The 15,099-nt window shown below is 36.9% G+C and overlaps 3 protein-coding genes across 3 annotated transcripts; all 3 read right to left on the bottom strand.

Annotated features, from left to right (window-relative positions):
• Positions 1–1,006: 1,006 nt before the first annotated feature.
• On the bottom strand, positions 1,007–2,803 carry LOC129368625 (diamine acetyltransferase 1-like). Its single transcript, XM_055043677.1, has 6 exons — positions 2,568–2,803; positions 2,437–2,488; positions 2,231–2,311; positions 2,047–2,148; positions 1,896–1,936; positions 1,007–1,779 (listed from the first exon to the last, which is right to left on the bottom strand). The coding sequence occupies exons 1-6, from the start codon at positions 2,631–2,633 to the stop codon at positions 1,612–1,614; spliced, it is 510 nt and encodes a 169-aa protein (XP_054899652.1). The 5' UTR covers positions 2,634–2,803; the 3' UTR covers positions 1,007–1,611.
• A 1,183-nt stretch (positions 2,804–3,986) lies between these two features.
• On the bottom strand, positions 3,987–7,276 carry prdx4 (peroxiredoxin 4). Its single transcript, XM_055043712.1, has 7 exons — positions 6,978–7,276; positions 5,473–5,590; positions 5,267–5,383; positions 5,000–5,122; positions 4,464–4,594; positions 4,303–4,337; positions 3,987–4,111 (listed from the first exon to the last, which is right to left on the bottom strand). Exons 1-7 carry the CDS (start codon positions 7,186–7,188, stop codon positions 4,061–4,063), a joined length of 786 nt encoding a protein of 261 aa, XP_054899687.1. The 5' UTR covers positions 7,189–7,276; the 3' UTR covers positions 3,987–4,060.
• Positions 7,277–8,558: 1,282 nt separating this feature from the next.
• On the bottom strand, positions 8,559–15,091 carry pdha1a (pyruvate dehydrogenase E1 subunit alpha 1a). Its single transcript, XM_055043711.1, has 11 exons — positions 14,976–15,091; positions 13,812–13,880; positions 13,311–13,484; positions 13,020–13,146; positions 12,401–12,492; positions 12,148–12,240; positions 11,390–11,545; positions 10,362–10,433; positions 10,216–10,283; positions 9,658–9,766; positions 8,559–9,488 (listed from the first exon to the last, which is right to left on the bottom strand). The coding sequence occupies exons 1-11, from the start codon at positions 15,021–15,023 to the stop codon at positions 9,324–9,326; spliced, it is 1,173 nt and encodes a 390-aa protein (XP_054899686.1). The 5' UTR covers positions 15,024–15,091; the 3' UTR covers positions 8,559–9,323.
• Between the last annotated feature and the right edge of the window lie 8 nt (positions 15,092–15,099).

Raw genomic sequence — 15,099 nt, 5'->3', positions numbered from 1 at the left:
AGGCCTGCTTTTTGTTATTTTTCAAGTCTGACCACAAATATTTATTTAGGTTAAAGTTTAGGCTTTGACTTTTTTTGACTGGATCATTGTAATATAATATATATAAATATACGCTTTGAGCTGATGGTTCTTAAAACTTATTTTAAAAAGTACTACTTCAGTAGATACCAAGCTTTATTTGACCTACAATAATGAGAAGCACTGTATGGCAACATTTTATAGTTTTGACATGCCTCTCTTTCGCCAAGTCAATCTATTTAGGTATGTGATCTTTTTCATTTGCTTCAGTTTATTTAAGATTCATCTGTCTCTGCTACATCCTTTCCATTGATTTGTGTCACATGACAGACCAGTTGAGTCTTATATGGACCCATAATTAGACCCATAATCAAACCAGCACCTGAACAATCCCCTACTTCTGCCAGCCAACCAACCCATCAAACTGAACGATTTAGAAAAAAAAATATAGGATGGAGTAAAATGCAGCCTCTCTGAAAGCAAAATATATATGTATTCTTAGTTTTCTAACCAGCAAGCCGGGGGCACCATCTTTGCATTGACTGCAAATAAATTAAAGCATTAGAAAACTTGATCATCTAACAAATAAGCTCATTTTTTAATCCTTGTGTTATGTGCTGTTCTGAGTAACTACCCATTAAGTTACTCAGTTAAAGAAAGAAAATTTCTTTAATTCACAAGTTGTCAAAGTAGGTTCAAAATGTCTCCCTGGTGAGTCGAAGCTGACATGTGTTCAGTACAAAATGTCTTGTGGTATATTACTTTTTTTTTCCCCAATGAGTTTTTTATGAAATGGACAAAGGTGCAAACGTATAATACAGTGAAGGCACAAAGTGACTAGCACTTGATTTACAGACGTGCACTTTGCTTTGTTAAATGTTAATTTGATTCAAGATTTCTGAAGATTAATGGCAATGCTGAATTAAAATAAAGCAGAAGTCATCAGCCAAGTAAATAAAGTATCTGGTTTAAAAAAAATGGTTCTCCATATGGTTGAAAATGTGACATTTTTATTATTTAAAATCTGTTTTATGAACAAACTCTGCTGTGTTGGGGGTGGTTGTTTCTCTCTCCTAAGGTATATTTAATTTACACATATTTCTAACAATTATGAATTTAGATTTTCATATTTTATTCATTACCATTTTCATAACATCACATTTACTATTACATTGTACAATAGAACTCATTTCTAATTAATGAAACCAAAAATCTCCATTACAGATTTAATTTACAAAATAACTGTAAACATTGCAGATTACAATAACATACATTTTCATTGTTGCATACCAATACTGTTAATTTTAATGTATAGGTTACTTCCTACCCACTTATTTTGTTCATAAATCACAATAATATAACTTCTACACAAGAATATCACTTCAAAGACAGAGTAATTTGCCTTCATAAAGCCTTAAAAAACGTTTTATACTAGTAAGCAGTTTGTTAATAAGTACTAATCTGCTTAATTTACATGTGAATGAGGTAAATGTTGCAAAATTAGGTAAGAATAAAAGGTACAGAAATATTACAAGTGTCCCAGAAACATTGTTATTGCCATTCCCAAAATTCTTTATAAGTGATCAGTATGTTTTATTTTGCTGTCATCTTCACCAGGTCCTTCTTTTGGATCTCAAAAAGACGCCAGCCCTCCTCCGAGGACAGGTCAGCGGCGCCCCGTCTCTTGTAGAACTCAATAGACTGCTTGTTGTTTTCTGCTACAATGAAATGCATACTGCTACAACGGGTCTTTACAGCAATCTGAAGGAAAGACATTTCAGAAAAATGGACATAAAAAAACAAGCACATGAGTAGCACCTGAAATCAAAGTAAATGTGTGAGAAGATAAGTTGCAATTACACATAAAGTGTCTGTACCTCACTCAGCACCTTCAGGATTTGTGAACCAATGCCAAAGCCTGGTGAAACATTAAACAGGCAGAGCAATTACAACAGTTTTTGCCAATGTTGCAACACAGCTGTTAATTATTACATTTTGTGCCACAGCTGAACGATTCAGCAATCTTACCTCGAAACTCCTGCATGACGTAGAAATCTTCCAAATAGAGAAGCTTTCCAATCCATGGGTCATATGTGAAGTAGTACATTGCAAAGCCAATCACAGAAAATCCTTGATAAAAGACACTAGAAGTTAAATGCTTTATTTATAAAATGCCTTAAAATATGAGGTAAGATTTTTATTTTATTTTTACCTTCTGTGCTCTGATCTTTTGGGACTTCTGCAACCAAGCAATGGTAGAATGGCTGATCCCCAAAGCCATCCTCAAGAAGATCTAAGTTAAAGTAGGACATTAATGTTAATGGACTCCATAGCAAAAATTGCTTTGCTTATTTACAAATAGAGGTTACTGCTTGCTTGGATAATAGACTTTGGCATAAATAATTTAATGCACAGCACCTTTCTCAGTGAGCAGCACCTTCTCCTCCATCTCTTCAAACTTAGCAAGTTCCTACAATGCATAAAGATTTGAACTGAATTTAAATTTGAACGAGAAAGAACTTGTTGAAAAAGCGGATAAAGTGCCTTACCTTTATGAGTCGCAAGATATCAGATACATCCTTTGGTTCAGCTGGCCGTAACACAAAATTGGACATTTTCTTTTTTTTCCTTTTTTCCCTTTGCTTACCAGTCCTCGAAATGTGAACAAGAGCAAAATTTGTTTCTTCATTCGCTCCTCAGGAGTCCCCCCCCCGCAAAGAATTAGAGAAACTAGCGCATACAGTTCTGCATCAGCCGCTCAAAGTTGTGTGGTGGTGGCAGAAGCCTTCCCTTTATGTATCCTGCAAAAAGACACGCCTGATTGTAAATCCTCATATTGACGCATATCCTGTTTCTTTTCAGTACGAGTCGCTTATCTCTGTTCATCTGTTTTTCAGTTGAGTACTGATCAAAAGAGAAATATTAACCAGCCCTAACAACACATAAATGTTATAGTGAGCACAGACACACCACCAAACCACAAATCAGAATGAATATTTTTGCAAATATTTGTCTCTTACAATACTCAATGTGAGACTTTTCTCCAGGGTGTAATTGGAATATGAACAATTTCCTCTTAGGAAAGTTGGCCAGTAGAGCAAGTCTCTTTTATTGCTTGCAGGCAGTGCAAGGTGCACTTCTTTTGTTCATAATCTATTCTACATTGTAAACAGTTGTTTGGGTCCGAGCCGACATCAGGTATTCTCCACCTGCCTGAGGGAATGTTCCCACATATTGATACTGTAGCTGTTTCATTGCAGGTTTTCCAGTTTTCTGTTTTATGGTATTGTCTAACTTACCATTATTCCTGGTGCAAAATGTCAGTTTGGGCAAAGGTCTTCTTCACATGACTTCAAATTATGAAGGTCTTCAAAATGTGCTGAGTCTAAAGCTACACAGTATGCCATAAGAATACGTAAAAATATTTAAAATCTCAAAACTATACAGACATACATATATATATGATAAATTTAACTTAGTAGGCATGTCGCTGTTGCTGGGAAATTTCATTTTGACCAGATTCATTGTCCGGGAAGAATTGTTTGACGGTTACCTTGGCGATGACCCTATTAGCGGTGATAAATTCAAATGAGAAATTTTCCTCTTAAAAAGGAGGGGAAAAAAATCTATCCTAACCCAGAAAACTTGTCTGATCACTCACTTTAATACTTGATTAGTTGCTGAAAACAAAGGAGTGATGATAAAATATTAACTATCAATTGTCACCTGTTGGCTTATAAATACACAACCTGGAATTCATCATAATCTGTATGTGCCCCAATATAATTCTATTTTTAGGGCATTTTCTGTTTTAGTACTAAACAAGAGGTGTTCAGATTAATCATATGCCAGTATAGCACACCAATTCCTTCACTAATGACGATCATCCAGACAACAACAGGTACCCTAGTTTAGGGGAAAACATAAATGTAATCATAAAATCAAATAATGACACGAGTCACCAAAAATTAGGAAAAAAAAAAAGATTTTATTTGAACTTGGTTGGAATTAAAAGGTTTGGAATGGAAAGCAGAAAAGTTGTTCAGTTCAGTTTGTCAAAATATTTCAGCTTGCCTGAGGGGTCAGGAATGATCTGTGGAGAAAAATATAATGTAACTAATGATTTTCTTTCAAATACACCAAGCATCTTTGATCATCAGTTTATGCCAAGAAAAAAAAATGTTTGAATGTCAGAAACATTCTGTAAACTGATCCAAATCAGATTTTTTTGAGTTGCATTTTGTTTAGCAAGACAACTCAGGACAAAGTCCCAGTAATACTTACAGTGTCGCTGCCTGGCTTCCATCCTGCTGGACACACTGTAGGGAAAAAAATAAAATAAATAAAAATGCTAAACAAACCCGGTGTCTGTTCAAAAACAGATCTCATTATAGCCAAAAAATAAATAACTTTTTCCAAAAGTGAATGAAAAGCACTTTCAGTACCTTCTCCATGTTTGTCTGTGTACTGGAAGGCCTGGACCAGCCGCAGAGTCTCATCCACTGATCTTCCAACAGGAAGATCATTCATGGTGATCTGCCTCAGGATTCCTTTGCCGTCGATGATAAAAAGACCTCTGACAAAGACATGGACATGTTAGATGAGGGTTCCCATGTCAAATACCCACTTTTTCCTCCCTACAAAGTAGGATTTGACTCGAGTCTCAAAAATCTAGTCCCTACATCAAAAAAAAAAAAAGGTTTTGCAGCATAAAAAAAAAAATATTCCTTGTACCATATGTTATGGCAATTATTGCAATAATTATGACAAATTCTAAAAAGTATTTAAAAGTCAAATAAATCATTTCAGAAATAATAGCAAAGGTCTGATTTGGAGAAGATCTCCAGAATAAATAAATAAATAATAATAAAAAAACAACACAAAACATCAATTTCACATCCTGTTCCAATTTTTTCTTTCGATTGGTCCTTTTCACTTCTCCAGCATTATTTGAACCAAGGTGTTGATTTAAAATTTGCACCTCAGCGTGTGACCCTGGTCCTCCAAGTAGACTCCATAATCTTTTGAAATCTGGTGTGTGAGGTCAGACAGCAGAGGGATTTTCATTGGTCCGAGTCCACCTTGCTTCCTGGGGGTGTTGATCCTGTTCAGAACAGAAAAAGTGAGCCAAACACTTTAGACAAATCATTACTAAAGTTACGGAAGAGCTAGAGAAATCAATATGTAATCAGGCCATTTATTGAGCGTGGTTTGCACTTTATAAATCTACTGGAAGTGGTTTCCATACCAAGCTAAATGGGTGAACTGGGAATCCACAGAGCAGGCGACCACCTCAGTATTGATGGCCTGAAATTCATGCACGCGATCGCTGAAAGCAATGATCTCAGTGGGGCAGACGAATGTGCTGCAGTAGAAAAAACATGATGACATATGGAGTTTACACTCCAGGAAAGACAATGTGATTTTACAATGAAGTATTCAAGACATACGTACAAGTCCAAAGGATAAAAAAAGAAAACAAGATATTTTCCCTTGTAGTCGGACAGCTTAAGCTCCTTGAATTCCCCATCAATGACAGCAGTTCCTTCCCAGTTGGGGGCAGGCTTTGAAACTGAAGTAGAAAAAAAAAATGCACACAAAAAGTTTCTTTGAAATGTTCTCCACTTGCATATTTCCATCTTCGTAAACAACTTCATTTTATTTTTTAACACTAGACCACTACATTGGATTTGAACAATCAGTTTATTTTACTGGGCTTGATGCAATTACATATTCTTAAGAATTAGCCGTGTTTACTTCCAGAGACATCAGATTTCAGATGTCCTACATTTCTTTCATCATATCAATTTCCATGCTTTCCTCAAATTTTCCCAGTCTAGACCATTATGGATTGACAGATGATGGCAAACACACGGATGGAAAACACAGATGAACAGATGTGTGGATATAATTTATTCTTTTTCAAAGTGAGAGAGGGAATAGAGAATGATTAACAATAACCAATTAACTTTTTTCCATGCTTACTCTGACCTTGAAAGTACTTCAAGTTCCACGCTTTTCTAAACATGATCATTTCCACAGTAGTGGGATAAAAAATTATGGACTGACTCTAAGAACCAAAGACTGCCAAATTGAGTACTTGTCTAAAAAAATCTACCCATGTGCGTCAGTCAAGGGTGTGAATTATAACCTGTCAAAATGACCAACGGGCTTCAAATTTTCCCTTCATTTAAAAAAATTAAGGGAAACGCAACCTCTGGTGATACAAGACATCTAAACATAATTTGAGCCCCGGTTTTAAGAACATATTTTCTTCGTTCATAGAAATTTTGAACAGCATCTGATATGGATATGGTTGTGGCACAGTAGTTTGTCTTATTTTATATTACATACTCTCCATTCAAGTCATTTTTGCAAGTTTTTTTTCCCCTTTATGTTTTTCTGCTGCCTTCACTTTTGGTGAACATACTCTGTCTACCAATCAGACTGCCAGGACAGGTTTCCCATGTTTGACATCGGTCTCAAATTACTCACATTCAAAATGAGCAGCACATTAACTGCTAAAGCAAGAATAGAGGACACGGCTTGCATTAGGGTAAGTCAGAGAAGCAAAGCAAACGAAGGATCGTAATCAGAAACAACTAGAACATACGCACTATGTTGTAAGACTTTATGGATATGTGGATGGTGTGCTGCTATTCTGGGTCATGTGTCAGGGGCGGAGAGAGGCGAGCTGTCCAATCAATGTGACGCACTGACGTGTCCCACAACATTGAATCAAACGCATGAAAATAAAATTACCTTTCTGGTGTGAAATGTAAATAGAGTTTAAAACCCAACGAGGAAACAAAGGGACTTAAAGCAACACAATTAAACGCTCATCCGCAGGCTGCGTCAGTGCGCATCTGTTACCTTCTCACAGGCACCGCAGCGGCTTCCCAAAAGGAACGCAACTAAAAACGCGCACTTTCAGCGTGCAAAACACCGGTTCAACTCACTCTTGGCTTTACTGAGATGCAGGGAATGGTCGGACACGGGCACACGGAAAGCCTCTCCAGGATAGACGTGTCCTCCAGCGTAGTTGTGACACTGGGAGTTCTTCAGGTGAGCGCCTTCCTCTGCAGAGGCGATTGTACTGACAAGGAGCAAGGCAGCGCAAAAGGCGCACAGCAGCTCCATCTTTGCACCAGTGCTGAAACCAGACTCCATTGTGTCGTCTCCCCGTATGCACGTAGTTTCAGACTTTCAGCAGGGATGAAGCCTTCTTCCTTATCTTCTTCTTCGTCATTTGGAAGTTTCCTGCAGCTGGCGTCCTCCTTGCTGCGTTACCGCCATCTTCTGGAGCTAATTAAGCTTTCATATTAATTGTTAGTGAAAATACATAAAACCACCAGATACATATCCTTGTAGAAGAATTTATTTGGTGTGTGCTGAAAGAAGCAGTTTTCAACATTTTTGCAACCTTTATACCCCTAAATAAAACTTTCGGCAGAAAAACATTCTTAATTCAACCAATGAAATGCTTTACAATCTTTAAAACCATAGAAGCACAAACTGAAGCGGCCAAACATCACTGGTCACACCACAGTAATGTTTGGAATGAAGCCCTTCATGGAAAGTGTAAAAGTGCTCATTTTAACTCTGGAGGAGCAACACAGATATATAGCTCATGTGGATTATTCTGTTAACAAGACGTTAGTCATGCACTTCACAAATCTAAGACCTTTGCAGAAAGATAGCTGATAAAACTTAAGATTGCACTTCATATGAGCTATGTAGCAAATGAGATTAAAGGTAATTTTTAAATACAAATTGTACACAAACAAAAAAGCTTTTTTTTAATTACCAGGGGTCACCCAGATCCAGTGTCCATACAGACTCTTTGAATTATTTGCTTCTCCAAATGTAAACTTTCCATAAGTAACTGAACAGCAGCCATTTTTTAATTCTAGCTATAATTCATCCATACAAAACATTTAGATCTTATAAAAAGGCTGCTAGTGTTTAAAAACAGCTGAAAGTTAAAAGTTGTATTTGCTGCTAACAGCTTGTGTAGAGATGCAGAATGTTCACAATGTACTATGTACTGAAACCAAATGGAAATTCTGATGCACCGCCTTCTAATAACTACATCTGGTAAAATAACCATCTTTAGTGAATAATGTAATGTCATAAAAAGCTGCAAGGGCACAAATACTTAACCAAACAAGTCTTCAATTTGGAAAGATGAGTTTATATAGAGGCTGTAAGATTTATTACTACTATAAACACAGAATTGATGGAATTCTGACGTCCAGAATTTGGATATATACAGCGTACGTTACATCCACAATCAATTTCTCTCTAAAATCACTGAAAAATGTAAATTTATCTCTGATTATGGTGTACCACATTCAGCACAGTTAGCTCTGTCAGGCACATACAGATACAAGAAACCTCTGCACTTCTTATTTAATGTGGCATTTTTGATGGAAACATACCGGTTTTGAGGTATTTTGTCATGAAACGTCTGGGTACAAACTGCCTGAGGAAGCATTATCATTTACAGTTAAGGAGAAAAGAGTTCAAAGAGATGCAGCTGGTTTTGACATGAAGAGTGAGATTTATTGTACCTCAACAATGTCCAGAGCGTAACAACAAAAAGGTAAATATGGAATACAAACAGAATTTCAAGTGTTTAACGCTCAAGAAAAACACTTAAATACAGAAGCTTAAGAAAAGCATCATATTTACTTATTTGAAGTGCTGAATTCATAGATGGGAACTTCAAATAGTTCGTCGGGACTGGCAATTTAAACTGTATGTTGCTCATATGGCTCAGTCAAAATATCTTAAAAATATAAATACATGTTTCAATGAGAATGTGGCAACAATGTCAACCACGTGCTCTTCAGATAACCCATCTCCCAACTCTTTTGTAACTATATTCATTTTAATTTTAATATCAGAAACAGTGTAATCTAAGTATGAAGAATGAAAAAGTTGATTTGAATAGGGTAAACCTCCCATCCCCCCAACAAAACAACACTCACCATGAGTAAGTAAGAGTGATATATAATTCCAGATGTTTTAGTTATGTTTGCAGATCCCATACAGACTAGAGTGGTGAAATAAGAAGAAACTTGAAAGTTAAACCAATTAATGTCAGTTTACTTCTGCGAACATGTTTGTAAATTATGGCCCTCATCGTTAAAAAGTGGCAATAAAATAACGGTTAAAGCTCTGGATATGAAGCGTTATGCGAGTTCACATAATGCATTCAAATATGGTGCATCATGTGACATGTGTTCACATAACAGTATGGGGACTTGAGTTACAGTAGAACTGACAAAGCAACTCAGACTTTAGCTGAGAGACTTCAGTTTGGCCCACGGGTTGGTGCCGCGCACCTCCACCGGTGGATTGTTGGAGAAGATGTGGTTGCACAGCTCCTCCAGGGGGGGTTCTGGGTCCGTGGTGGCAAACTGAGCTGCATCTTCGATTTCCTTCCTCACTTCCACATCGATCTCCTACAGATGCAACACAGACAAAACAAAAGCTTAGTGGCAATCAACACGCAGAGCAGCTGCTCAAGCAATGACAATCATTTACGCAGCTCCATGGAAAAAAAACAATTTCTGTACATTTTTGAGTAAAAAAATCTGCTACAAACTTGTTCAACTTCAAAGTATATGCTACCTTAAGCTCCTCCACGCTGGCCATGTTGTTGGTGAGAAGGCGGTCCTTCAACAGGGAGATGGGATCACTCTTACTGCGGACCTCCTGGATCTCTTCACGTGTGCGGTAGCTAGAAGAGCAGAGATTGGTGCAGGGACGTTGCAGGGATTGACTACAATAATCACATTTGTACACTATCCACATATAAGGATTTGAAAAAAAAAAAGAACATGATTTCCTGCAACATATAACAGCTAATGAGTCATATTTCGACCAGTGATGCAAAATCTGTGCTTTCTGTGTACCAATGTTGCAGGATCCAAATTAGAATTAGGAAGATTTTATCTCTGATTTTCTATTATTCGACAGACGTTAATCAGCCAATAGCAGGATCAGTGAGAACTCAGTTTCTCCCCAGGTGTTGTTATTGAAAGGACACTACGGAGGGAAGGAACATATATGAAGACTACTGAAAACGAGCCAGACACAAGAAGGGCAGCAGCACAGAGAACATGACATTTAACATTTTCATATTAGCAACAAGAAAAGCAAAACAGTTGAGGTGCTGTGATCAAGTACCTGACACCAGGGTCGCTCATACTGTGTCCATGGTAGCGGTATGTCTGTAGTTCCATGAGTATCGGACCCTGACGAACAGTAGTAAACATTTAGCAGAAAAAAAACAGCAGCAGTAATCATTTTTAAAGCATATTATTGAGACAAACCTTCCCAGACCGACAGTGATCAGCCGCAAATCTAGTTGCTTCCCGGACACACAGAACATCCATACCATCAACCTTTGAGGCAAAAAGATAATTTTAATGAATCATTATAAGCTCTTCTGAACGAATCTATGCTTGCAACAAAATTAACTGTACTACTCAGTTTATTTACTTTTAAGGAAATAAAGTGACATTTTATTGACTTAAAATGTCAATAATGAATGAATTATTTGTACTGCTACCTTAGCAATGCTGAAAATTAAACTTACTAAGTTGACATTAAATCATAATATTAAGTTTTACAATAACTGAGCATTAAAAAAATATATTTCTGGTTGATATCTACAAAGTTATTTTAATATTCACATTTCAGTATTAACCAAAATATAAATATTTTTAAAAAGTGTGATAGCAACTATATACTTTTATTTTAAGCAAAATAGTATCAGCTATTCCTTTTATGGCTAAAATTGTACAATTGATCTGCAGCTTTAGGCAACATTATCAGGACATTTACCAAATTTTGAAAAGGTCAGCAGGATCTCATCAGAAATCCTGCTACCAGAGTTGTGACCAAAAACAGCAAATGCATCGTATTACTGCACTTGCTCCCTGTTTGTACAAGAATATAATTTGAATTATTGACGGTTTATGAGGCACTGAATAATCTTGTTGACCAGGTATCAAACTTTTCAGATCAAATTTATGTCAAATAAAATCATTGCTCTTTAACCACTTTTTTCCATAAGAGTTATTTCATCAGTTCATTCCAAGTTTTCTAATTTAAATTTGGATTTTAACTTTATGTGATACTTAATTGTTTTACTATTGTTCAGTTAATGTATGTCTTTACTGGATCTTATTTATGGTGCTTCCTTGTAAAGCACTTTGAAATACTCTGTATGTAGGAGGGTATAGAAATACACTGACTTTGCTTCTTATACCTCCCCAAAAATAATACTATAGTGATCCAAGCTCTGTTGAATTATGCTGGCAAAAAAAGATGTAAGTAGGTAAATAAAAATCTGTACCCTGAGACCAGGAATAAACTCTCCCCTCTTGAAGTAGTCGGTGCTGGCTGCAGCTCGCTCCACTGATGTCCCCATGCCGTATCTGTTATTCTCACAGATGAAGATAACAGGCAATTTCCAAAGTGCTGCCATGTTGTAGGTTTCAAAAATTTGACCCTGAAACACACACAAGAAAACATTTTTTATTTATTTTTTGCTCACTTAAGAAATCCAGCAAAATATAGTCCGATTGATTTTACATGACTAATTTTCAAATTAAATGTTTCTCAGGAAACATTCAGAAAAATAATGTGAGGCTAGAGTCAGATATTTAGATCCACTTAATTCATTTTAAAACAGGAATTTGCTGAATAACTGAATTTCCTGTGTTCTGAAAATTATTAAAGGAACAAAATTACTGATACACGTTCAAAAATACGAATAAGATAGTGATATTTGTTTAAAAGTACCTTCTGAAATTGTACCTTAATAAAACGATTTTTGTCGCCGTCAACCCATTTTAATCTCTTTTTAAAAATCATTGACATTGTATTTTAAGCATTTGTTTCTCTCGAGGGAAGAAACAAACCAAAATTAAAAGACGTTTGTATTTTTGTAAACCTTTGACGAAAAATATATATACTATTGGTCACACAGCATTTTTCATCCTGTAAAGCAGGTGATAAATGCTACGGTGGAGAAGAAAAAAGATTTTGAGAGTAGCTGCTTCAAATTCTAACAACTCAAGATGTAAGATGCCAGGGATTTGTGACTCATACCTGGTTGGCAGCACCATCCCCATACAAACAGACACAAAGCTCATCTGTGCCCTTATATTTGCAGGCGAGCGCCACACCTGCACCCAGAGGAACCTGAAGAAACAGACACACCGAAGTTAAAGTTATCATTAACATGTAGAATAAAGCTTTTTTTAGTTTTCTCTCCAAATTAGTAAATTACTCAGCGTGCAAGAAAATAAAAAGGTTACCCATCGAGACATCACACACTTTGTCTAAGGGTTCAGCAACTTACCTGGGCACCGACAATTCCATTTCCTCCATAGAAATTTTTACAATACATATGCATAGAGCCTCCCTTGCCCTTTGCAATACCGCCTCTTCTGCCTGAAGATAAAAAATAAACACATCAAAAACAAGGGAGGGAAATGTAATCTATAGTTCAAACATTTCACAATTAAACATGGGCAAACACAGGTGATCCTGTAACCTGGGCTGACCTGCTAGCAGAGCAGTATGACAACATGTATTTACAGTGCAGGCATCAAAACTGCAGATGATTACACCGTATCACCCTGCTTCACAGCACAGCAGACCAAAGAAGCTCATCTCTTACGCAATCTAGGTTTTAGACTCTCACTAGTTTGACAAATTCAATCTGTTTTACAGAAAGTTAGATTTCTATCTTGTTGCTGCTCTTGCTGTCACTACAGTTGTGGGGTTTATTTTTTTCATCAATATCAACAGATAGAACTGTCCTGTGTGATATTCTCACAAAAACTATTTAAACTGTCATAGTAAACATTTCCAGCAGATGCTGAAATAACTTTTACACTATCATCTAGGGCCAACTGCTAAATCTATGCAGGAACTTAATCCATCTTGAGATGATTTAGTTGGCATTGCAGACTCACCAGTGAGCTCAGCCATGATCTCCTTGACGGTTCCTCCCCTTGTTAAAGTGTAGCCGTGTGCGCGGTATGCTGTGATCAGGTGGTCTTTTAGATTAATTGATGCCTCGATACCAACAGCACAAGCTTCCTGCACATGGAAAGCAGACAAATTCACATATAGACACAAACCCTACCCTAACAAACTCTTACAGCTTCTAGTAATAAGCATAAATTACTCCTGAATAATACAGTGAATCTGTGTTTTTGCACTGTATGGACTGGTGCAAAGAAACTGTGAAGTGTTATATTCACCTGGCCATCATATAAATGACAGAACCCTCTAATGATCTTCTGCTTGTACAGCTGGTCGGCCTTCAGCTCCATCCGCCTCATAGTCTGCATGGTGCGGTAGTACTGCAGACCCTCGTCCCGGGTCATAACCACCTGAGTTGCAGGGGCCTCGTCCAGCTTGAAGACGTCACATTTCTTGAAATAAAAAGTAAATAACTGAGAAACCTCATGCATTGGACAATTTGATAGAGTACATTAGGTAGTGCTTTTGTTGTCTGGTAACTTTTCAGCCACAAACAAACTTTGAAAAACTGGTGAACTGAGTTGAATAGATCAACTAAACAGTACCCAAAATCATCATCAACTAGCAATATTCTAATTTTTCTATATGTTTATTAGGACTGTAATACATTTTCTGAAACAATGAAAGGATAAATATTATTTTACCGTTGGAGAGGATCTCAACAGCCTAATCTCAATGACCAAAACTTTGGGAACGAGGGGTTAGTTTCTGAAACATACCTTTATTTCAAATGTTCCCTGGGTTGTGAAGTCTGAATAGGTCCGTGCTGACGCGACAGCTGCAGCTCCCTATCAGAGGACCAGAGGAAAACATAACAGGTTTAAAAATTAGCAAATGTTTTGTAACTTTCTCACATCACCCAAAATAAAATAAATTCCACTGCCAGTAACTGTCTGTGTTACTAAGAAATACCAGATATTCTTAAATGACAATTTCCAACGCCCTCCCCCTGAAATTGAACCTCATCAAAAATGAGATACATTTATGTTTAATTTTACATACTTCCTTTTTTAAAATGAATAATGTTTGTATATGTTTAGTCAGAATGGTCTGTTTCTGACTAAATACTGCATCGCAATAACAGGTGTGGGCTTTTTGGATGAACAACAATGGCTACAAGTAAACTGAGAATTTCTACTCACTAATAAAACACAGAAATACTGCTTGTTGGACGTTTTTGAGTGATGTCAAGTTTTGTTCTTCCTTTTTTTTTAGATCAAAAGTTTTTGTAATTGTGGATTATAACTTTCAGCAGGTTTCAAGCTGATCTGAAGTTAAGTAAAAATGAAAAACAATAATGCATGCTTATAAAATGCTACTGATAATCCTATTCTCAATTAACACTTCTTCCAGTTCAGCTTTTTGCCAACATTTCTAATAATGCTACTATTCTAGATGAATGTCAATCTATAAATAAACTGAAATTGCATTTGATTCCACTAAAAAGCAAAATACGTGGATTTGTGTTGTGTAAATAGACCCATGTTTTACAAGTCTGGCGGGTGTTATAGTGCATACCAAACTTAACGTCTTGATTTATAAAACAGCTGGCTACCTGTGAAGTTGTTATTTTTTCGTTTTAACAACAGACAACAACAGAAACGGGAACGTTTGTGCACGACTAAACAGGAAACACAAAGTCAAGGCACACCAAGCTAAATAATTGAGTCTCTGTTGGTCAAAGCGCTGAGAAATAAAATTATTATGGAAATGTTTGGCGGAGTTAGCTTCGTTAGCCAGACCTGCTACCAGCACCGGCCTCACAAGGTCAGAAAACAGCTGACAGATTATTTAGGATGAACACCGCGCGATTTCAAAGGCAAGGCAGATTAGCCGGAGCCTAACTGGGGCACAACGTGGGTTTAAAAAATAGTTTAGCTTACATTTCTCTGAGCGCAGGCCCTCAGGACATTGGAGATATTGGTCAGCATCTTTCCCTCCACAGAGCTCGGTTCAACACGTACCCGTCCTTCTACCCAACCAAGCCTCTGTCCTTCCGGGGCCTCC

This window comes from Poeciliopsis prolifica, unplaced genomic scaffold, assembly GCF_027474105.1.
Source record: "Poeciliopsis prolifica strain line A6 unplaced genomic scaffold, Auburn_PproV2 SCAFFOLD019, whole genome shotgun sequence".
Classification (NCBI taxonomy): domain Eukaryota; kingdom Metazoa; phylum Chordata; class Actinopteri; order Cyprinodontiformes; family Poeciliidae; genus Poeciliopsis; species Poeciliopsis prolifica.
This window is presented reverse-complemented; position numbering and strand designations above follow the sequence as displayed.

Excerpts from the sequence above, each read along its gene's own strand:
- prdx4 (XM_055043712.1), bottom strand. The coding sequence starts at position 7,188 with ATGGAGTCTGGTTTCAGCACTGGTGCAAAGATGGAGCTGCTGTGCGCC. Across the intron at positions 4,595-4,999 it reads GACCAGGGTCACACGCTGAG|AGGTCTTTTTATCATCGACG; the intron begins GTGCAAATTTTA and ends TGTCTTTGTCAG. Across the intron at positions 4,112-4,302 it reads GGAAGCCAGGCAGCGACACT|ATCATTCCTGACCCCTCAGG; the intron begins GTAAGTATTACT and ends TTTTCTCCACAG.
- LOC129368625 (XM_055043677.1), bottom strand. The coding sequence starts at position 2,633 with ATGTCCAATTTTGTGTTACGGCCAGCTGAACCAAAGGATGTATCTGAT. Across the intron at positions 1,937-2,046 it reads CGTCATGCAGGAGTTTCGAG|GCTTTGGCATTGGTTCACAA; the intron begins GTAAGATTGCTG and ends ATGTTTCACCAG. Across the intron at positions 1,780-1,895 it reads TCCTGAAGGTGCTGAGTGAG|ATTGCTGTAAAGACCCGTTG; the intron begins GTACAGACACTT and ends TCTTTCCTTCAG.
- pdha1a (XM_055043711.1), bottom strand. The coding sequence starts at position 15,023 with ATGCTGACCAATATCTCCAATGTCCTGAGGGCCTGCGCTCAGAGAAAT. Across the intron at positions 11,546-12,147 it reads GGGATGGTGCTGCCAACCAG|GGTCAAATTTTTGAAACCTA; the intron begins GTATGAGTCACA and ends TGTGTGTTTCAG. Across the intron at positions 9,767-10,215 it reads ATGAGCGACCCTGGTGTCAG|CTACCGCACACGTGAAGAGA; the intron begins GTACTTGATCAC and ends CTGCTCTTCTAG.